This window comes from Zootermopsis nevadensis, unplaced genomic scaffold (assembly GCF_977971745.1).
Source record: "Zootermopsis nevadensis isolate Lab colony 2312 unplaced genomic scaffold, Znev_1.0 Znev_ptg000006l, whole genome shotgun sequence".
Taxonomy (NCBI): domain Eukaryota; kingdom Metazoa; phylum Arthropoda; class Insecta; order Blattodea; family Termopsidae; genus Zootermopsis; species Zootermopsis nevadensis.
Genome location: NW_028259138.1, coordinates 2,997,133 through 3,021,711, shown reverse-complemented (window position 1 = coordinate 3,021,711; position 24,579 = coordinate 2,997,133). Strand labels below are relative to the sequence as shown.

At 37.8% G+C, this 24,579-nt stretch overlaps 1 protein-coding gene across 1 annotated transcript in view; it reads left to right on the top strand.

Annotated features, from left to right (window-relative positions):
- LOC110832377 (dipeptidase 1) overlaps positions 1 to 16,853 on the top strand; it is a 221,210-nt gene extending 204,357 nt beyond the window's left edge. The window contains exons 11-13 of the mRNA XM_087343558.1: positions 13,646 to 13,721; positions 15,021 to 15,159; positions 16,425 to 16,853. Coding sequence (XP_087199684.1) covers positions 13,646 to 13,721; positions 15,021 to 15,159; positions 16,425 to 16,526 — 317 coding nt within the window. The 3' untranslated portion in view covers positions 16,527 to 16,853. The remainder of the gene's footprint in view (positions 1 to 13,645; positions 13,722 to 15,020; positions 15,160 to 16,424) is intronic.
- Positions 16,854 to 24,579: the final 7,726 nt, after the last annotated feature.

The following is a 24,579-nucleotide window of genomic DNA, read 5'->3' as shown; positions in this document are numbered from 1 at the left end:
TACCAGCAGCAGGTTAAAATGTAAGGCGGTAGGGAAGCAATAAACCTACAGCTAGGCATTAACTGTTTCATTCAGTTAACCGTTCTTCAAACTTCAGCTGTTAATGAAACCTCTGGTGAATTAACCAGAAGACTATTTTGCAGACTAAGTAGATACGTAAAAACTGTTTAGGTGACTAAACAACTGATAAAACGGTTATTTAAGTTAGTACTTTCCTAAGTAATTCAACAATTAACGACATAATGAACTACTTAACTAACTGCCTAACTAGCTAACAGAATACTTAACTACTTAAAGAACTAGCTGTTACCTTACTTAGTAACTAAATGTCTAATTGAAAGGTAACCAGCTAACTAGATCTAATGACTGACCAACTAAATACATATTTAACTATGTACATAACTAATTATGAAATAAGATAACCAATTACATTGCCACTTAATTGATTAAATATGCGTATGTAAATAATTAGCTAGTCAGCTTCGTAATTAAGTACCTAACTGAATACCAAACGTCTCAGCTGAGTGGTTAGAACTCATGTGCGTAGCAATCAGCAAGATTTCAGTTGGATTCTCGTCCAGGATGGTAGTTAAAATATCCTGTAATTAGTAATATACATGTTTACCCATCTATCTACTTATTAATCTACAGACATCAAAATTTTACGAACTAATGACCAAACTTTGTGAAGTCTGGTTTGAGCGTCATGCAGTTCAATTGTTTGTTTCTGTGATAAACATCACCGACACGACCGTCGTGAAAACGTCTGAGGTGGGAACAACTTCGATGTCATTTGGAAGAAGGGCCTGAAGTTTTAAATAGTGATAGATCTTCGTAATATTTTTAAGGAACTGACTTTAAGGCAATAAGGAAAATAAAGTCTAAGATGCAAAAAGATAATTAACGAATTGCTGTAACCTGACCTGTGGAATTTGAATGGTGACATGTCACAGGGATATCTAATAGTAATACGAGTGGTTTTAAAACATTTTCTAACCCTTCGGAACCTGGGCGTGGATGACATTGAAATTAGTTTCATATTTTCTTCCATAAAAGTTATCAGATCATGATGGTAAGCAGTGCGTGTATATTAGAACTCTGTACTTACATAGAGCGGTGGTCTGGTTATCAGCTGTATTTTAATTTCTTTCTAATCATAAAGCCAACTACCCTCCCCATTTAGCTCTGGCTTTTATATTACAAGGAATTTTCCGCTCCCCTATTCGCTTTCGTGGAGTGAGACTTACATACAGGACACTTAACTTTCATCAGTTTCTGTAATTTGTCTTCGGGTCTTGCATTGTAATGAGTGTAAATTGAATCAACCTTCCGGAAATTTGGCAAAGGTTTGAATTTGGATACACCATACCTGTCTTCTAAAAGATTTTCACTACAGAGAATTTTCTGAGGCAAGTTATTTAATTTAATAACTATATAATGAATAAATTATAACATTTTTAAACTTGCAAAGCTCTTTTTTGCCCCTAGAATACACTACACCATTGGAGATTCGTTATAATTATAAGACTACTGAAACTTTCGAAGGCCATAGAATGATTTTCTATCTTCTTTGTGATCTCCAGGTGTCATTACTTTTGTTACGTGCCCAAAATTGCGTAGTTTTTCTCCCTGCCAACAAGATATGAAGTTACGATGTTGCAAGAAGTAACCAAAATGAATTGTTGGGTAGCCAGGATCGATGTAATCGACACTGGCATTTCTTGCATTTCTTATGCCGTCGATCTAATTTATCTTGTCAATGCAGTAGTTAACAAACTGATTGTGTATTTCTTGTTGAAAGTCGTCAAAACAAGGCCACAGCCATTGTTTTTAATATAACCCTATAGAAACCGTTTCCTAAATCAATGATATTTGCTCTGCGCCTCACAGCTGTTATTGAAGATGCTATGGCAGACATACGTCGTCATGCAACGTGTGAGAGCTTAGCCGTCCAGTGAATACTGAGTGGCTGGTACTTATCTCGGCGAATACAGAAGGGCTCTGGTTGTTATCTTATGTTCGAGACAAGGGATTTGACGTTAACACCTTCCGCAAGGCAGTTCAAGGTTAATCTCCTACTACGTTTAAAAATATGTGATCTCTTACATCGGCCTGAATGACACAACGCAAGGACACTCTATTTACATGCAGATAGTCCTCGACATGTGGAAATATTAATGAATGACCTATGTGTCCGTTCTTTCCTCGGTGTTCTCAGCGATGTTACTATTTTCTTTATTTTAAGCTTTGTCCATTGTATGCCTTAAAAAATCACGTTTCGAAGTTCGGGCCTTCCTTCGTCGTCCGGTGTAGAGCAAGAATTGAAGTCAATTTAAAAATGTTTCTCCTCGTGTTTGTTTCTTTCTTTCGTAACGCCTATTACAATTATACAAGTAATAATTTATACGAAAATGATGTGAGCCTAGTAGATAAATGTAAAACATTTTAAGGAAACCATGCTTCGTAAGTTCTTTCTGGAACTTCTTGGTGATTATCTTGTTCCGTGATAGCTTGCGTAGTGGTCGGTTGCTGTGGTGTGACGCTATTAAATATGCAAACATTGTCGCAACTTTGACATCAGATTTGCAGGATAAAGTTATCAGATTATGGGGACAGAACAAATGGGCTAATATCCACGCATATCAAGCGAGATCAGTTTGTGATCACAATTATAGACATCATATATCGGCAAATTTTTTTTCTATGACATTTGGTATATCAAACAATGACTGTAATGTAGAAGACCATTGATTTAGCCTATATAGATGTCTATCACAAGGATAGGCTGTTTGTGTTTTAACAATGCCCGTGCTAGGAACGATGTATCTTCATAAAATGTGTCCTGTTCCTGTTAGTGATTGAGAGAGCTGATGTTGTCGGTGCCATCTGTTGGACTTTTAGCGTACTGTTTGTGGAAATTATAAATTCCAATGAGAATGTGTAAACACATTTATACTTTTTTAATAAATCTTTGCACTGGAAGGTACGTTTTCAAGAATATTAGTTTGGTAATTGAAAATCGGCGTGTTTACTTGGATGTACGGGCTAAATTTTTAAATATCCTTTAACATATTTTTATTAAACTTATAGTCTGACACAAGTCGAATAAAAGTTTTGTGTAAAATACGCACTGTCATATATCTTATGTAACAGGCTTTCGATGGTTTCAAAACGTAGTTAATACAAACCTAGTGGTAAGTACGTTAAGCGTGCAGAAGTCATGCAGTGTAGCCAATGTCCACTCCGTTTCTGTCTTTTTTTACGTAGACAATAAGCAGACGTCGGGCATAAACGGAACACAACTGTTCAAAGCTACCCCGAAGGGTGGATATGTCAGTTCTTGTAATTTAAGAGTAGGCATTTACCAGAAGAAAAACAGAATAATCGCAAAACCTTCGCTCAGTAAATCAACTAAACGAACCGAGCTTGTAACTGTATGCCTCCGGAGCAAAAGTTTATACCATCACCGCTACCCCAGCCAGCTCTGTATATTACGTATGAAGGAGGACAAATGAGAGACTTTTAATCATACCGTCATGGGATAGACATGTTACTAAATTAACTTTTTCAAGCGCAGTGTTTACTGTATCATCTACAGTAATGTATGATTTGAGGTTTCTACAGCGGTGAGTATGAAGATTTCTGTCTTCTGGGTTGTTGCGCTGTGTTCCAGACCACATAGCGCAACTATCCAGAAGACAGAAATCTTCATTTATAGTAATGTTCATTATTTCTGCATTTTGCCCCTTTAGTGTATATACGAGTATCTGTATGTAATATATGATTATCAGAATAAACGACAATTATTTCCCTGGATAGTATTAACAAATTGATCCGCTTAACGGAGACGCGTGGACTAGGTAGGGACTAATTATTTCAATAAACCAATTTTTCAGACGATCTACGTGCTTCAAAGATTTAAGAAACCTGCCGACTGTCTTTAGACATAAGTACTACCTTCTTTTCAGAGTAAGATTGTCTCCGTTTGGCCTCTGAAGTCCCTTTGTGTATTTTTCTGTTGTCGGTAGACTGCCCTTTTGTCGTACCCTCTTTTGTTCAGCGAACCATTCCAGTGGGAGGAAGAAATGCTTATGGTCCAGCGAACATTTCACTCAAATTAGAGCGAGGGGCCGTTTTCTGCGCTAATGACACCCACTTTCCCCTCTGCAAGACTCGAAAGTCTCAGATCCTCACGATAAAGACAAAGTCCTGCCTGTGTCTCAGCACGAATATCGGAACAGACTGTGTCTGTAAAACTTCACGTATTATTAATCTTGGCAGCAGATGGAGACGAGCGATCAGTTTCACATTCGGTCCTCTAAACCGCCATGCCGCCAGGAAGTAGCCTTCGGATAAGAGGCTGGGTGGACCTCACAGATTGTGTGAACGAGGTGGCGAAAAAAAGTCAAGAAGTAAGGGTGAAACCACATTTGGGGGTCGGTTTCGAAAAATGCGTTTCGTTTAAGCTCAATTTATGCCTTCTGTCTAGGGAAATAAATGGATTGAAAATTCATTACGCACACGTGACTGGCTATTACTTAGCAGGACGTTAGACAACTCTCCATTTGGTGCACATGCAATAGTTTTTGTTAATAGGTTAGTGTAAAATATAGCATATGTAACTTATAGGTCAAATTATTCAAGCCATTTTATACCAAGTATTTGCTTAGCGAGTTGCGACGAAAATGTATTTAGTCCCTTGAGTATTGTGGGCTCCGAAGTAGATTAAACTAAACTTAAGCTTCATAATACTCGCTTATCAGTAGTGTCGTAAGTTTGTTTGAAGTTTAATCACACCTTGTCAAAGGACTCAGAACTTCAATTAGATCATTAAGTAGCGTGGTTCTTAAAACTAATTAAAGTCAATAAAACGTACCCATGGTAAAACTCAAATAATATGTAGTGTAACCCATAAAGGTTTGAAGATGGCTATCTTTTGAATTGTTGCACCGTGTAGTCTGATAGAAGTTTACCGACGTTTCAGAGGTGCTTGCTGACTCAATCATCAGGAGGATCGCACGATGCACAAAACCCAGAAAACTTCGATCTTCCTATTAGTCGCGTGAAAACCTGAAATCTCGGCTATAAACTTTTGTTAAAATCAGTCAAACTTTGTATGAAGCTCAATTCGGGCTTCATTTTCTCTCAAACGACTCGTTGCACAAGATTGTTACTTAACATAAAATGCAGACTTATTGAGATCTACATATTTTATTTAAACCAGTTTCGTTTTGATGAATAGCCTAAATACTCGTACTGAAATAAAAAGGGGAAATTATTTTTGACTGTCTGCGGTGTGACTGATTTCTGTAGTGTGATTAGTTCTGTAACGATGGAAGTGTATCAGCAGCAGGAAGAAGTAACCATTAGGGCAATGAGGTATGAAAAAAGCAAAAACGCGTTTTGAAAATATGTGTACGAGTACACCTTTTTCCTCTTTGTTTGACGCTTACACACGAGAGGTTTGAAGCCTTTGTATAAAAAGTACCTGTATTTCATCTATGAACAACTGGGGATCGTTTATTTCCATTTTTTCCGGAGTTTAACATACAAAGAATTAACGAATTGTACCTCATAATTACACGAATAGAGATTCAGGAGTGTTCTATACTGTAGTTCCACACTCAGAACATCCGCGATTTTAATCCTGCACCGAACGCTTAAACTCGAGTGAGTATTTCTGCGAAGTTTTGGAGGTAGTAAAAAACCGCTCTTTGATCTGATAGCTTCTGTTGTAGTACGGGTTACCTAGGATAGTGAAATATAGGGTGATCCGATTGGCTGGACATGTAGCACGCATGGGGGAGGCAAGGGGTGCATATAGGATTTTGTTGGGAATCCTTATGGAAAACGATCACTGGGCAGACAAAGATGGAGATAAGAGGATAACATCAAGATGGATCTTAGGGAGGTGAGCTGTGAGGACGACAAATAGATGTAGTAGGCTTGGGATTGTGGCCGGTGGCGGGCTTTCGTGTTGTCGGTGTTGAAACTGCAGGTTCTGCTACAAGGGAGTTAGTTAGTTATATACAAATGTATTGTGATATAGAGATGAGCCGGGATAGCTTAGTCAGTATAGTGACAAGCTACGGGCTGGACGGCCGGGGTTCGATCCCCGACGAAGGCAAAGGATTTTTCCTCTAGCCTCTGCGTCCAGACCGGCTCTGGGGCCCACCCAGCCTCCTCTACAATGGGTACCGGGGTCCCTTCCCGGGGGTAAAGCCGGCTGGGCCGTGATGCCGACCACTCACCTCCATCTAGTGCCGAGGTCAACAAAGAGAGGAGCTATACCTCCACTCCCCCCAAGTGCCTGTATGGCACGTAGCGGGACAAACTTACTTTACTTATTGTGATATAGAGCTAATGTTGCAGGTGTCACACTTCAAAGTCATATTTTTTTCTGTTCCGTTAAAATTAACCATGTCATATGTTTTAAATAAAAGTTGGTAAGTATAAATATTAATGAGAATTATGTCATGTTTTCAGTAATATTTATATCAGTCGTTTAAAAGAATAAAGTTCTGTTTGATTTGTCCGGCGGTTTAATCGATCTGTACGCACAAAAGTTATATTTATCGACAAATTTGAATATAAACCCTCAGTACATAATTTAATCGAAATCTTGATTAGTTTCGGACGTAAAATATACTGATGAGTAGATACTAATTCCATATCATGGGTTTATCTTACGTACTCCGTTTAAAAATTAATTATAGTATTCCTTTCTGTTACGTCCACAAGAAATTCTACTCAGGCGAGATAATAATCGAACGGTGTTACTTGAAATCTGACCATACTTCTTCAAAAGTCCCATTCGTTTGTTTTTCTGCCCCACGGTGTACGCAGTTTGTGAGATATCGGTTCTTTCCTACCTGATCTCACATCTAAATTCTGTCCTGTTCGTGTAAAATCGATACAGAGAGTTCTCGCCTAAGAATATGATTTAACACAGATAAACATATTCCACACTTGGTCCTCATTTACATCTCTGGTGGGACAAGTTCCTTTCTCGTAGTGAATTTCACTAATTGAAACTTGAGCTCAAATAAGTATAGTTCCCGTTTAATTCTCTCTGCAGTTAACAACCGAACTATTTCCATGGAGCAGATATCTCCTTGAAAGATTAAAGTCGCTCAACTAACAAAAAATTTCCTTTTACGGAATATAAGTGTTTGTTATTGTGTCAGCAATAGCTCCACCATTGGATGCTATCCTCAGTCGTTCTTCTTGAGACAGGACACTTACAAAACACGAACTAGTCGTGTACACATGAGTATACGTGGCGCGTATGTTGGATGTTTTATGGATGAGAGTGGGAAGCGGAACACGAGATTTGAGTTGAATAATAATAATATTATTAGCCGTCTTCACACAACGCATCAGAAAGCTTTGACATTTCCATTTCTTGTCTGTGTTTATTATTATACTATCGATATGTTACGGACTGATAGTCTATCATCAGACACAACTGTATTATGCTTTTATAGTAATACATAAACATAAAACGTGTGTCTAAAACCTTCTAAATGTATACAACTTTTTTCGTACGATATCGCACGTAATTCGTGTTTGGATAAGTGTCTTAAGTTCGGATAATATTAAAATTGTGGTTAAAAGTCACGTGTAATATAAATATATCTCATACTTAGCGTTACAAGTGTTTAGAATTCAGACACTCGTTTATTCTGTTGTGATTATATCCGGTTGTTGATTCCAAGTTTTTGTTTGTATAGACTTGCAGATAGATGTCAGCGTTTCGGAAAAACAAGCTGTCTTCATCTTCAGGTCTGAAATCGAGTTTCTCGGAAACGTATACATCTACTAACGAGTCTGTAAGGCGCCGAAACCCATAACAACAACGTCATTAATTGGTAATATTATAAAACACGAAAACATTTAAGTAACCTACATTGTTCTGTAGTGAGACGTGATGTGTGTGGGTGTATGATAAATGCACTATGGCTCAATTTGACAAGATTTAGAACAGACAGTCACATCTGCGTCGCTGTCAGATATATCGAAGCAAGACTTATCGTAGATAACTGGTCGTATTCTAGACTTCTGACGAAAACAATGCTATCTTCCAGCAGAAACTGGGTACGGAGCCTATAAACTCAAAAGAGTGAATTTATTTTCATTGCAGGCATAATGTACTGATTGTCATTAACCAATTATGTCGTCGTATTGTAGTTTGACACTGAAGATTCACGGCTATGAAAATCTCAAATACTGCTCAGTTTGAATCTGTTTAAAACGGGCCCATCTTTTCACCACGGCATAGAATTTTACGTCCATTGGTTTCGGAAAGTTAGACTTCAGATTTAACCGTAGGGCGATTTAATCTTTTCACTCTACGCACAAAGTGTCTCATTAAGAAACACTAGTCTTTCTTGTACGAAATTCTTTGTTTGATAACAGCAGTAAAATAAACTAAACAATCAATGCTAATTATTCATGTTTTTTTATTTCAAAACTAAAACTTGTAAAACTTAAGTATGAAAACAGCATGGGAAATATAAAGACTGCATTAATGTCTAATGTACGGAATAAATTTATACGTCGTAAAGATATTGCAATTTAGACTAATTGATGGTATAACTTGTTAAAACACTGTATATTTTTACCAATTTGACACCAAAAGACTTGGCTTACTAAGTTATTTTAGTTAATATTACAATGGTGATTAAATGATTAGATGTAAGTAGGCGAGACACTTGACATTACGTAGAGAGGTGAGAAATTCGTAGAAAATGTTAATCTGGAAACCCGAATGAAAAAGCCCTATTTAGAAACCTAAGTGTAGATGGAAAGATAACATTAAAATGCGTGGTAAAGAAGAATATTATGAGGATGTGGACTGAAATCCGTTGGCTGAGAACAGCGTTCAGTGAGTAGCGCTTGTAGCCACGGAAATGAACCGTCGGATTCCTTAAAAACTGAATTTACGAACTGAGAGGCCATTACGTCCTCAGTAAGGACTCTGCTGCGTTGAGTTACTCATAAAAATCTTTATAAAATTGTCTATAGTTAGTACAAACTATATACGAAACAACAGAACACAACATTAAACAATATAAATCACCGTATCCTCCTAATCATCTTATATTTTAGATTCTAATTTTTCCTTAGCCATCCTACAATTAGAATCCTTTATGCAAACGCGAGTTGCGTGCGATGTGTTCGACCATAGTTAACATCCTAATGCTGAGAAAGGTGATGTCGGAAATTCACGTGTCATGTGTGACTGCATCATTTATTTTTTACAAGTTCTGACTGGTCGTTCCCCTGTCACAGGGTTCGAACCATGTTACTGTGAGGCAAATTTGAAAGCTTCTAGAACTTTGCATGGGTTTCTCCGGACATTACCTAGCCCAGCATTAAGGAACCAAAAGCTACCTGTAAATTCTAGGACCTTCTATAGATCGTACACTCTTGAGGCTGGACGTAACTGCAAGCTACATTTCAAAATGCCTGAGAAACAGTCTTAAAAGTTAAGGTGGGTCAAGCCTTGTACGACAATGGTTCATCTTGCAGGAGTTACCTGTGTAAATGGCATCTCCTCTTGATTACTTCTTATCTTTGTTGGGCTGGAATGTATACGTTGCATCTTTTCAGTTTGCATAACGATCAGGTCGAAGTTTTCAGCTTCCTCGAAGCATAATCATTTCAAAAGAGCATTGGTACACAAACTAATCAACTCCATGGAGCAGTTGCTCATCTAATGATGAAATTCCTCGTATTTCACGGAACTCGAATGCCCATTATTGTGTAAAAAAAGTAAGGCTGTCCCACTACACGCCATGTAGGCGCTTGGGGGGAGTGAAGGTATAGCTCCTACTCATACTTGACCTCGGCACTAGATGGGGTGAGTGGTCAGCATCACGCCCCGGCCGGCTTTACCCCCGGTAACCATTGGATAGGAGGCTGGGTGGGCCCCAGAGCCGGTCTGGACGCATAGGCTAGAAGAAAAATCCTCTGACCCCCGTCGGGGATCGAACCCCGGTCGTCCAGTCCGTAGCCAGTCACTAATACCGACTGAGCTACGCCGGCTCTGCCCATTATTGTGTACAGAAGAGAATAATGAATCTGTAGTTAACATAGAAACATGCTGATTCGTTTCATGCGTATACCACAATCCCAGGGCACGCTGTACACACGAGGAGTCTTAGGTCCCAAGTCATTCTTCTTGGGCTGAGGTAAATTGGGTGTCTTCTTCGGCGGAAGGACAAGAGACAATGTTGTACCTGGACATCCGCCTACTAATTGCGATTTAAGGTCGTTGAAGGTGGTGTACGGGCCGAGGCAGATGTTTTCGGGGGCGGTGTGTATCTCGTCGGTCGGTTGAGAGCCCCTCGGATCTGTCGGTCGCTGTTGCCTTTCTGCTTGTAGTTTCTCAGGAGAACTTACATGCAGAACAAGTGGTCTGATTGGTGGGCGCCTTTTTCTTTTTTCATTTCAACATTTGAATTTTGTTTTGTTTTGTGTAGTTTATTTCCATATCTAGAAGCAATCTAGTTTTGAAAGTGTCCCCAGATTTTAGTTTTACTCCAGTGACAAATAATGCAATAAACGTCGATATTGAATTTTTAAAAACGGAAAGGTAGAGGCCGAGCGAGAAGTGCTGGCACTTGCGCAAAGGACTGATTTTGGTCGTATGAGACGGACCCGTCCGAAGCACGAGCTAGAGGGATGTCATCTTCAGTTGGTTTGTAGCTCTAGCTGTGTTTAGATCGGTGCATCACAGCAGCTGAGGCTGTGCGACCTCCACTACTACTGAACTCCCCTCTTACACATCGCGCATTTCGATGCCACCACTACTCGCGCAACCTATAACAATCGCATTGAAACTGCTACACCGAGTGGACCTTCAGTAGTGCCTTTCATTACACCTAGACATTTTCTCCTTTGTTACATTGCAGCCAGATGTAGCTTTTTACCCACGTTTGCTATGAAAGGACTCGTAAGAACATTAGCAAAGAATTGTACAAACGAGTCCAACAAGTCTTCTTACATATAACTTAACAGAATACAATGTAATAAAGTAACAGATTAAAGTAATTGAAATAATTATGCTGGTATTAGGAATTATATAAAACAATAAGTTAAATTAATATTCAGACTGAATCTAAGTCATTCAGCTGGGCCATGGGTGAACGATTATGCTCTTTAAAATAAAACTAGGTTAAATCATATTATAACGAATTTGTGGAAGATGGTGTTAGTAGAATATGTGCAAAGAATGCGCGTGTAAAATGTATATCCCGGAACAAAATACATCTTTGTAGTTGTTTTACCCTCGTTGCCATGTTTAAATTGATTACGATGTTATTTTGGTTACCTTGGTTTTCCTGGTCACGGTTATGATGTTTACATTCGCGGATACGACTTATAAGACACATCCCACCGTCGTCCTGATGATGGAGGCAGCAAGCACCTCTGAAGCCTTGGCAATCTACCAGACTACACGGCGCAGCAACCCAGAAGACAGCCGTCTTCATAAACGCAACCGTGAGGACGTGAAATCTCACAAAGAAATATATTTTATATCTCTTTTTTTTTCCATTTTCATTTCACTTTTTCTTTCTTTTTCTCATGACTTCGTCAGAACCCCGTGCGTGCTATGTAATTACGCAGCTTGTGTTATCGAAGCTCCGTCATCCAGATGAAGCTGTTTTCGTACGATTTGCAAAATGAAATTGGCTAGCAAATTGGGTTGTGATGTCCTCACGGCGTCAAGAAGTTTCCTTCCTGTGTTATGCTTTGGAGGAGGAGGACAACCAGTCGCTAAATTCACACCAGAAATGTGTTTTATTGTGTTAGTCATTGAAGAGTCAGGTACGTGGTTCAGATCTCAGCTGGCGACCGGCTATTCTGAGAAGTTGCCTCGTTTCACTCATTTCTTTCAAGGGAACTATTTTAAATGTGCTATGATTTCTACCTACAGCTTCATTTCCGTGACACTATATAGGTATTTATTGAGTTTTAATTTGTCAAATGACGTCGTTTCGATTCCAAAGGTATTTTACGTCGAACTACATAGAAAGGTGATCGTGAGCAAGTAATAGTTTGAAATGAAGCAGTCGTGGCCTATTTCAAGGTTATAATTTGAGGTATTTTTGTGGATGTAATGAAGAAAACCATGTAAAATGTCATTCCTCTGTGACAAAGCCCATATTACGCCCGCGTAAATCAAAAACTTATTATGGACAGAGCTAATCAGCAGTCGAGAGGTTCAGGGTTCAAGTCTCGGTGAGAAAACCGACTGAATGATTCTGTTCCATGATTTCCATTAGTCCCTACAAATAAATTTCAGGCTGTTATATTAAATTAAGCCACGACCACTTCCTTAAATGTCCTTCTTAATTAATTGTTATTAATGATCATAGGATTTGATGCTGTACATTCTGAAATACTGACAGCGTCATTAAATACAATAAAATATATAAAAATAGGCCTACAGAAAAATAATATTTCGGCGGCAGTGAATGTGTGGACTGTAGTCTTTTGGGTAATGACACCATGTAATACTCCGAGCGGTTATCATCGTTTCGGAAGAAGGCGTAAAGCTATTACAACGCGTAGTTGCATAACATTATTGAGTGTTTTTAAAATTGTACTACGTGGAAAAGTCCTTGGAATAATTTTTATACAAATTTATTAAGTACCCACCAATACTTTGTGACGTGTATTTTTCCCGTTGACAATGTGTACCTTTCGGTCAAAATGTGGCACGGCCCAATACGGATAAGAATTCGCCTGAGAATTTGCAGTGCAGACCTTCAGCACTAACTACAAACTCCGTGGAGCAGAGACCTTCATGAGAAGGACATAGTACGCTCAGCTAGTCAAGACATTTCCTGTGTTTACGGAAGCCGGTAGTTTACTAACTTACATTAATTTGGTTGGTTTCGGAGTTGAAATACTACGATAGGTGGATAGACACGCCCACATTACGCTCTTGTATATTTAGTTCAAAGAACGCCTAGAAACGCATTTTTGTAAATAGTTTGTTGGGTGGACTTACCTATTTCTTCAGTTTTCTGTTTTGCTGTTTTTTCGATGAATAAAGCAGTCAAGTTAATCTAGAACGGGGGTTGACAAACACCATACCTGCGAAAATAATTTAGTACAGTCTGCAATGACGTCAAGATGATGATGATGATAGCAGTAATCACAACAGAAATAATTCCTTCAGCCTTAGGCTAGTTTTGTCCTTAACTCTTTTTTACAATCTGATTTAAGTCCTTATGCCGAAGGATGCAAAATTTGCCCTAATATCGTGCAAAAGCTGTCCATGTGTCTTAGCAAGGAGCCATGGAGACGTAAAGGTGGAGGTGGGTGTTTAGCTTCACACTTCGACCATCTTACTCCCAGTCAGAAATATGTACAACCCTCATATTTTAACCATTTTCATATTCCGATGACTAGAATACGTTCACTCATTTGGCTGTTGCCAAAGTCAAATAGTTTACTTTTGAAAGGATGGATGTAGCACACATACCGAAAATATGATTAGAAGTGTTGCGATATATTGGGGCATTTATTTTCAAAGCCTTAATTAATTTTACACGGGTACTTTGAGGATGCCGGTGGATAGTTCGTAAAGTATTTTGTGTTAGTTTCTCTGAGGTTTTATCTGTTTCAGGTCATGTGACCCACATCCGTGACGTTGCCGGGGAGGACCACGTGGGAATCGGAGCCGGATATGATGGCATTAACAGGTACTTATACGCCTGGACTGACTTCTAGTGGCAATTTGATGAACGAAGTATGAAGTCAGTCCAGCGGCAGTCTTAAATAGTGTGAGGTTAAAAGTGAGCTATGTCTCATATTTAATGCATTCTGACATCCGGATTGTAAGAATATTATAATATAATATAATATAATATGTTGAGCGGAGTGAATGTGATCAAATATCAATGTACACGTTTGTACGTGTAGAATGCAGAAATACATCTATGATGTAGTTAAACGTAGCAGATGCTGGCATAAGACATAACCTCAATTGTATATTACTTTAGGTGAAAGGTAATTTAATCTGAAAGTCTGAAAGGAAGGACATGACTCGGAAGATCTAAACGTAGATGGAAAGATAATATTAAAATGGTATTCAAGTAATTATGGGTAGAGGGAGTAGACTGGACTCGTGTGGCTCAGTTTAGGTCACATACAAGGATGTTGTGAACACACTAATGAACCTTTTTTTCCCCCTTATATTTGAGCAACTGTCAGCTTTTCAGGAACGAGTTAGCAGAAGCATTTTTGAAATATAGTCTTATTTTGCTTGTCATAATTCTGCCGAAATGTTATTCCAATACGATCCTGAGATGGGATTTCGTCTTATCCAACATTTGGCCGGAATAAGTATGACATAAGTATAAAGTCCTGAGTTTACCTTCAATAGATATGATGTGGAATTTGTGCTGGGCAAAGCAGCATTCGGGTGTTTTTCAAAGCGTTTTCGTTTTCCCCTGCTTCATACCTGTCTGCCAACGCCCCTTGGTTGTGCGATACGTCCGAACGGCTTGTACGTACATCAGCCTCGGATATTGGTTCGTTTTTAATCTTTGACTTGGCTGAACACAGAGAAAGGCATTTTATTTGAGCCCCAACACACTCTTGTTGAACATTCTCTTCCGCAAAGAATAAACCGAACGTCGAGTTCGAGTGGTTGGCATCCCTACTTCGTATTCGGGAGGCCTCGGGTTCAAATTTCGGCCCGGAGACCGACTATCCCTATTGATATATATATATATATATATATATATATATATATATATATATATATATGTAAAGAATGAGTAACTTTTATCCCGCCTCCGTTGTTGATTGGTTTTGCAAATAATTAGTTAAAATAATCCAGAAAGTAATGTTTCTATGTACATTTAAATATTCGCATAAATATACATTTGTAAATCATTACAATGTAAACTGCATTCCTGTTGTGACGTAGGTGTCGATTAATGCAGCAAGACTTGAACTTGAAGGGTAATGTGGTTTGTAACTTCTAATGTTGTCAGGACCCCCGTAGGACTTGAGGACGTGTCTCGGTACCCGTATCTCCTAGCGGAACTGGCGAGAACTAAAGGCTGGACCATGAGTCAACTGGAGAAGTTAGCAGGACGCAACTTCTTACGAGTTTTCAGAAAAGTTGAAAAGGTACAGTGCTGTTAAACCTTACTTATCACGAACACTTCTGTTCTAAGCCCCCTCAGTCCAATCCACCGACTACAATCTGCTCGTGAACAGCATGGCTGATGTAAACATTTTTTAAGCAAACATTTGCCTTTGAGAAATTTATAAATGATTATTGTGATTTAATTTAGTTTGTTATTTTACAGTCAAATAATATTTAATAAGTTGAACGGCGCCGTCATGTGCTTAGCATTTATTCTTAGTATTCCTGCTTTATGCTCTGGAGGTCCCGGCTTCAAATCTTGATCCAAAAACCGAATATATTGACTGAGGTGTTTAGTGATTTTTTTCAGTACTTCAAATTGACCACGACCGCTCTCTTCCACGTACATTCCAATTCATCCTTGACTAATTATCCTAGCATTCTACTCTGTATAATCATAGTACTGAAAGCTGCATAAAATAAATCAGAACTGCGTAGTCCTATATTGACGTTCAAGAATAATTTAGGTACTGACATTATTCATTTGCACTATGTCTGATCGATTCTACAGTGTTCCATTGTATAGGTTACCACTGAACCATGATTATAAGACATTAGACGTCTTATTTTTCGTTTTTCATGGTGTTGGACGAGCTTCCACTGTTAACATGAACACTTCGCCCCTGGTGTTTATGAACAATTTAATGAACTTCGGGTTTCATAAAAAAAAAGCAATTAATTTTCCTGCCAGCTTATAACTTATGAACTTCTCAAGAAAGATTTTGCACCGTGGAGACATTTCACTTTATTTCATACATATCTCTAATCGAACAGATTCTCAGAAGCTGTTCATAGAACAAAGAAATTTATGTCTCATTATGGTCTACAAGACAACACGGCGTCAAAACTTTTTACGAAGCCAAAATTTTCATTACCGTGTTTAAAGAACGGCGCAAGGGAACCCTTTCAGCTCTGTCTAATTTATAATTTGTAATTTATAACTTATACATGAAACATCTGTTTTCATATTCTCTCCTCCAAATTAATGTTTTTATTTTTTATCCATCCGTGCTACATGCCCGGTACTGCGCCTTCATTTTAATCCTACGTGAATAATAAAAATATTTTAAACATTTCAGGTTTTCCTATCCTTGCGTGCTACATGTCACGCCCCTATTAGGTTTCTTGCCCTAACATTATCAGGCAGAGGGTGCAAAGTGTAATGTTGCTTTTTCCATAAAGGATCCTATTTCCTCACACTTAGTAAGTCAGGTACTGGTGTTCGAGACAAGGACTCTGATTGCAGGTGAAGGAAGAGCTCCGGCGACTGGCCGTGGACCCGTACGAAGACTGGATACCACCGTCAGAACTGCAGGAATACAACAAAGATGGCTGTCTAGGCCGATGATGTTTATACAACATGATTTTGTCAATTGATCCAGAATCGTATATTTTTTAATTGCAACAATGCGGCACGTAGCTCACTGTATGAACCGACCGTATGATTTCCACACGCAGTTGGATTCGTGAATGTGTGAATGGGTGTAGATATTGTCACAAAATGTACTGTTACCTTTTTTGCGAATTTTACTATAATATTTAAAACAATGGACAGGTATTCCTATGACATTTTTATTTTTACGTTGGTGGAAAGAACATTTGTTTGAAAGAGAGTAATTTTCCTTTAGCATATTCAATGTATATTTCGGTTACAATAAAATGTGACTTAGATTTATCCTTTAAATTATGTCATTTACCTTGCTTTAAATTTACCCTAGGCTGTAGGAACATAAAATATCGCATTTAGTACTGTAAATAAATTATCAGGATGCCCGCAGTGTTACTGCAGGGAAAATCGACAAATTTTTACATGTTTTATCAATTTTTATTGCCCGAAACTTTCCATAGACCAGATCATACGATATGCATCGTTGAATATCATAGACAGAATTATTATTATCCCTAAACATAACATCTTCACGAGGCTGGAAACCATGTCAGTTTCCTTCTACAACATCCTCATCGAAACAAAGAACTTTGGTCTTGGCGACGTTCTTCTACATGTTTACTTTCAGAGCTACAGGAATCATATTCACTAATAATTTCATAGTCAAAACAAACAAATTTGCCCTTGACAACGCTTAGTTTTCGAGATACAAAATCATCTTTGTCGAGACTTGAACCCAAGGCATTTTTTCTGTGTTACAACCTTTGTTCCTGTAATCTTATCGGCAAAGCAAACAGCTTTGGTCCCCACACCGTCCTTCCGTTGTGCTTGGTTTCCGATTTACACAAACCACCCTCGCCGGGACTCGAACTCAGAACAATATTTCGGCGTCACCTGTCTTAATTTCAATATTTTTGTAAGATTAACAGCGATTTTTTTTTAAAATTCGGCCAATAGTCTCCCGCCCCCTTTAAAATTTAACTTTTTCCGTAACATTCTTTACAGCTGAGGGTCGTGTAACTATGCTGCCTTGCCATTCACAGTGGAGGCACAAAAACAATATACTAACACGAAGCGCTGTCATTGCGTCACTTGCAGCTATAAAATGGCGCCATTTCGGACAGGTCTTCATGAAGATAAATTAAGTTGCGTTGTAGGAAAAGTTTTAAAATATGTGAAGTAATATCACAATTTTCCTGGCAATTTTCTACTTTATTGTGTTCTGTACAATGTTTATTTCTTCACTAGAGCGGAAAAGGAAGCTTGGCAATATAAATTTTCGATATTCTGTCATTTGTTTTATTTGTATTTGAATATCAACATGAACATGAACATGAAAAACTTACTTTTTTTGAGTTTCTGCTACTAGGATTGATTAGTCGCCTAATTTATAGTGATAAAAATCGATTTATTTCAGTTGAAGTAAATCATATAAACATTGAACATGTTGTGTGTATATATATATATATATATATATATATATATATATATGTTTGTTTTACCTGTCTGGAAGACACGAAGATTCATTTTAATCTCAGCAGGATTTTAGGTTTTCAGGGCGATGAGTGATGAAGGCGACAAGGACCTGTGAAATTCTGGTAAACTTCTACGAGACTTACAGTTCTACAACCCAGAAGACAGACATTTTAATACTGTTTATTGTTTTTAGAGAGATTAGGCCTATGTATCATCTTTATACTTCATACAGTGTTAAATGGAAGAGTTGTTCAGAAACAAAATGTGGGAAAGTTGGTAAGTACATATATACGTATATTTATCGCTTTCATCAATGTGTGTGTCTTTGTAAAATGAGACAAGAGTGCAGTAGTTACCTGAGACAGACTGTTCCAGTGCACCGTCCGCTCACGTATCGTCCTACACGCCGACAGTGTAGTCCTTATCCCGAGCCATTTATATCCAATCCATATTTTCGCACATTTTTCCTTTAACGTCAATTATAAGCCTTGGTTCTCACGGCGACGAGTATTAAGATTTCTGTCTTCTTGGGATGTTGCGCCTTGTAGTCTAGTAAAATTTTACCGACACTTCAGACTTTCCCGATGCCTCCATCACCAGGGCGATGATTTACCAACAGGGCGCAACTCCCCAGACAACAATAATCTCCAATTATCCTCCGGTATATCAAAAGTCTCGAAATATTTGTGTTCCCTTAAAGCTTTTCGATTAAAATTTTATATATTATATATATATATATATATATATATATATATATAGCCAATCTCCCTTGTGACTGCTATTTGTTCGGCTCGTAACCTCCATCTTGATGTGATCACCTTAATGTGAAGAGTTGTATAATTTGTCAATCTTCTCATTATATGCTTTTGTCCTTCACACTTTTATTTTCCCTTTCTTAGGTAACGCATATATTTTCCTCAGCTCTTTCTATCATCTTGGAACTAAATGATTAATACCACTCGTATAATGTGATGAAACAAACGGATGATGTTTGTTGGAGTCTGCCCAGCAAATGGCAGGAACCCATTTCACCCCCAATTTATTCGAATGCCTGTAATTATCAAACAAATGACTGTACAGTTCAAACTCATGAATCAATCGAAGTCTTAGAGCATCAGCGGTATATGTAACCGAAATGTTCCTCTCTCTTCATATGGACCCACACTCCAGATCGAAATTTAAAACCCCATAAACCGAACGTAGTGGTTCATTGATTCATTACTCCGATTTCAGGAGATTCCAAATTCGATTCGCAGGTCGTAACCTGGCTTTGTTTACTGACAGGGTAAAGTGGGGCAAAAGCGTGTGTCTGGGAGCTAAAGTATTGGAACTACAAAAATTATTTGCGATTAACGGATAATTTCATTTGTTGGAATTCTTCTGGTTTCTAGCTTGAATTGTGGAAGGAATTAAAAAATTGGCATTCAGTTCAGATGTGACAAACGCCATAGTAGGCCACATGAACACAGGTAAAATATTTACTGAATTAAGAATTTCGATGGAAATTTTAATGCTATTTTAGATCTTTCATAGCGAGTTACTCCGGCAATCAATTTTCCTGTTTTCCTCTGTTTTCTTTTAGATTTTCGTGTTCTATCCCCATCATTTTTCCTTGCTGCCCTCCCCCTTCTCTTAGGCAATCGGACAAGGTCTACAGGATAAATCGTTGAACTATGATTTTTTAAAGTGTATTACCCTGCCGTTGTTAATGTGCAAAGTTGCGTATCGATGACAGCAGATCTTAGAGAACACAGAAAGTTCATTGTAGGACAGGACTAGGCACAATATAACGGGGCTCTTAACCAGTGTAACAGATAAACTTCAAAGTACATCCCAGCCTCGAATGAAAGTGAATCACAGAAGACCATAATGATTTATCTTATTTAATTCTTCGTTCCTCTCTTTATTTCTTCTTTCCTTCCTTCTGTATTTCATTTCATATATATAGCTATCTCTTTTCCCCTTATATTCTAATGACAGTAGAGTTCCGATTTTCCGACCTAAACAGGACCGAAGAATGGTCGGATAATTGAAAATGTCGGATAACACGGAAGACTAATTAAAAAGACGAGGGGAAATAATAACTCAGTTTATGATATTATTAAATTATGCATATGATACAATGCTGTATCAAATGAAAAAGTCTCACAAAAAAATAGTTTTTAACATAATGCAAATTTGTTTAAAGAGTTTTTTTTAAAATAATGATTGGTATTTGCTTCTGAGCCCCCTTCCTTTTCTTTGCGGCAAGGTCACGTCAGCGTCTGTAGCAACCGAGTACATAAACTGACTGTGATTCATTCGGCTAGTCGCTGAGCTGACTGTTGATAAAAAGGAGCGTTCCGACACTGCACTTCGAATAAAACGGAATTTGAAATAACCGAAAGTCGGATAATTTGGACTCTACTATATCTTATCTCTGTTTCATTCTCTCTTCTCTCTCTGTCTTTTGAGACCTGTGGTTTCATATAAAAAAAACAGCAAAGGTTTTCGCTAGTTTAACATGACACCTATGTTTTCTTGATTGTCTGTAAATCCTCATTAATCCTGCCTTCCAGATAACCTCCCAGGAATCTGTCCTGCGTCTGTTACCACTTGTCAACTGCGTTAAAGTCCTTTAATTATGTTTTTATGCATATGCAGAACAGACCACATGAGTGCTTTCATTTGTTTAAAACACAAGCAGAGAAACGAAATCAAATTTTGACAATTTTGAAATCTCTGTTTTGTTTTAACTAACATAGAATGAGAGCGTTTGAATAATGAACGAGTAGAGTATCCGCACATTTTCTCTAATTAATCCTCCCTGAATCCTTTTTGTCTTTGTTCTTCTGCTGAGTTTGCGGTTAGCTGCTTGGAGCGTGAGTAACACAAATCAGAGTTACCAAAGCTCGAGGATTGAATGATGCTAATGTTGTGGCAAGGCCTCCACGTTAATACTGTTGACGACAGTAAATTTAAAAAATTTAAGTAGTTAAATTTAAAAATGTGAAGTTTGCATTTGAAGGTTTCTGACTACGGTGCGGTATAATATTTAACATTGTTTTAACATTGTTTTTCCATCGTCTGAATTATAAAACTACTACGTTTATAAAGCTGGATAATATTTCGCCTGCATATAATAAAGGGGAAGAGGACAAAACTCCTATGTTAGGTCCCCATGTTAAGCTAATCTCAGGCCTCGACCAGTCACATAATGCTAAGAAATTTCAGAACAAGAAATTATTGTCTTTCCTAGAGGAAGCCTTGTGATTCCAGTTGTAGAAATACTACAGGGCATACGAGCTAACAAAGCGTAATTATTGGGAAAGAATTATCCAAGGGCACTGTTCGGTATTATAATAAATGTATTGATTTTTATTTCTTGCAGATGCAAATCTGCCACTTCAAAGAAAACTGTACTACAGACCGCATACAAGCAGAAATTATTCTTACTTTTCTGGATTCTTATGCGTACCACTTCGAAATAAGGTATGTGTATAATATTATTTGTAAACATTGAAATTATGTATTGTTTTACACATATATTTTTGGACATCAATAACTTCTTTTAGAATCTCTGTATGTGTTTGATTTTATATTAATGTAGAATAGTAGTTATGCTGGACCGATGTTGACTAAGAGTAAACACGACAACATACAGTGCAGACCATTTATTATAGAATTTCATCAAAATATCCATTCAGGAGTTTCGGCAATGTGATATGCTGAGCTGAACGATTACGAAATTCTCATTACGCTTTCATTTTATGCACTGTGAGCCGCGAACGTATACAAACTTTTCATATTCCAGAAGGTGGAATGTCAAAGCACAGATTCAAATTTTCTTGGGTTCTTTATTTTATTTCCACATTCCATAAGAGCTGCAAATGATAAATAATCGTTAATGAGCCATGAACTATAAACCTGTATTTTATAAAAAAAAAATACACTGTTTTATTATGTACTGACTTCATATTGACCGTGCTTGTGTAGGCCTATATATAGTAAAATTGAAGAATGCATCACGTAGGAATTCATACGGAGAGTCACTAAAATTATAAATAATTTCACATAGCTATCTGATTCTCAGTGGAATATCCTGCTGATTACATCCCCACAATTTTCGGGAATATTCTACAGTTTAACCGTTTAAGCTGAAGCTTGTCTAAATATTATTTAAGAACTCAGTCCGAAATACAAAAGTAAGACAGAAGATTTTTTCGTTTATTCAAAGTGTTAGCCGGGTTAACGCTGTTAATATGAACTCTCCGACTCTGGTAAGAAATTAACATATGATGGACGGTCGTGCCCGTACGCATATTCAGTCTTCAGAACTACGCAACGGTTTATGATCTGAAGCTTTCACGGCGACTAAGTATAATTAATTTTTCTCGGATTACCTGCCGTGTTAGGGGGTTCAATGGAGAAAACACCAACGTTTTGAGAACCATCTTAAGTAGCTCGTAGCCCGTAGCCCGAGAATAATTTATTTTACACAAAGATTTGTAATTAAATTTGATATTTGAAGTTACGCTAAGAGTTGTTAATGTGACTGAATTAGTCCACTTAATGTGAAGTTGATATAGGATTTCATTCTCTCAAAACCAGCTTTTCCTTTGAAAAATTCGAAAACAACATAAAATATATACCTTGTTAAGACTTAACGCATGTTATTTGTAATGTTCTTCGATATGGTTAATACTTGGGCAAACGACATAGTAAGTTTAATAATTTTAATAATGATGATCAGTCTCCGGGGCGATGTGATAGAGTCCCGGACTTCTTGAATATGGAGCAGGTGTGATGAAGGGATAAGGGAGAAAAATAAGAATAGAAGGAAAGTAGACTGTGAAACAGAATAAGAAAAATGAACAAAATAACATGAGGAAGAAATGAACAGTGGAAACGAATGAGTAGAGAAAAGTGGACAAAAGTCAGTGAGAAAAAGAGTAGAAGAAAGTGGTAATAAAAAGGGGAAAGAAGATTTTAAAAAGGAGCCGATGAGAAGAGATTAACGTAAGTAGGAGATGAAAGATAAATAAGAGCATAAGATTGAACAAACAATAATGATAGAAGTAGAATAAATAACAAAGCGAATGGGAGAAAGAGAAAATAAAAATCATAAAGAAATATGTCAAGCCAATAACAAAATGCAGATCAAGAACAAGATATTAAAACATTATCACTGAAAAAAGAAACATTCAAATTTATTAGGTTCTTTGTATTTGTATATAACTTCATGTTCAAGAACCCGAATGTAGCAAAATGGAGTCCACGTCACGCCGGAACTAAACGGACACACATCCGAGGGGCAGCGTTCTGCCAAAATGATCGATTGTTCGCGGTTTCGCTTTTTGTTCTGTCCAGCTAACAAATGGGCATCACGTTGAGGGGGTGGATGTAGTCGGCCCCGAGAATACACGACTATACAATTCTGTGACGTAAAAGTTTTCTGCTTGCCTGTAAAATTTATATGTAGGTTTCGTACACAACGTCAATTAAAATCCAGGCTAAGTGAGAATGATGTGCCTTTTGGCTTGCTGCTTCGTTCAAATTCAGAACTGTTAGAATTCAATTTTTACAATATATTTCTTAAATATTCCGCGTAATAGTTACCTGAGCTATAAAAATTGAGACATTATGTTTCTCCGTAACGTTTGCACCTACCTACTAATCAAAATGGCGCCAAAACAAAGACGAGCAGCACCAATATTCTGTTCAAGGAGTATGATATTTCTGGAGCTGGTAACCAATCAGGTGATCAAGAATTTCCTAACCTCTTGTAACATTCGAATACTCATTACCGGCCACTCACTGTCTTTTACTTGTAATGAACTTGGAAGGCATGGACTCATCCCAACTAAAGTAATCATGAATGGTAAATAGATCAGGATTTGTGGGGACATTGTCGTAATTTTTGTCGAGTTTATGTAACGTCGAATGGCATAATTTTTAATTGTGACGTGGGAAGGATGTAGAAGAGAACATTTGACAGCAAAGATTGAAAAAATTCACAAGATCACCGTCAGAGTAGTCGGTCGCCAGGCCCGTGTTAGAAATCGATACCTCGCAGTTCGAGACAATATTGCTAACCGTTAAACTGAAACGTTATATAGTATCAACTTCTAGCCCTCTTTCTTCCATGACCTCGTTTATCTCATCCATCGAACTCTTCCGTGGTCTTCCCATTCGTCTTTTGCCCGGGTGCACCCAATGCATTTCTTTTTGAGGTTGTCTATGAGTATCCATCCTCTGGACGTGGCCGAACGATATTAATTGTTTTGTGCAAATGTCATCGATCACAGTGTTGGTTATATACATTTGTTCGCGTATTACAATATTACGAACGTGATCCATTTTGGATATTCTACATTTCTGCTCCTAGGAGTGTTTTTCTTATTTCTCTCTGTTAACTGCCAGACTTCACATCCATAGGTAAGAATGTTTTTATGGTGGCATTATATGTGTGCACTTTGTTGTTTCGCGTGGTATTTCTATCCCACCATATTGAATTTAGTACACCTAAAGCATTCATGCTGGCTCGAATTCTTTCATA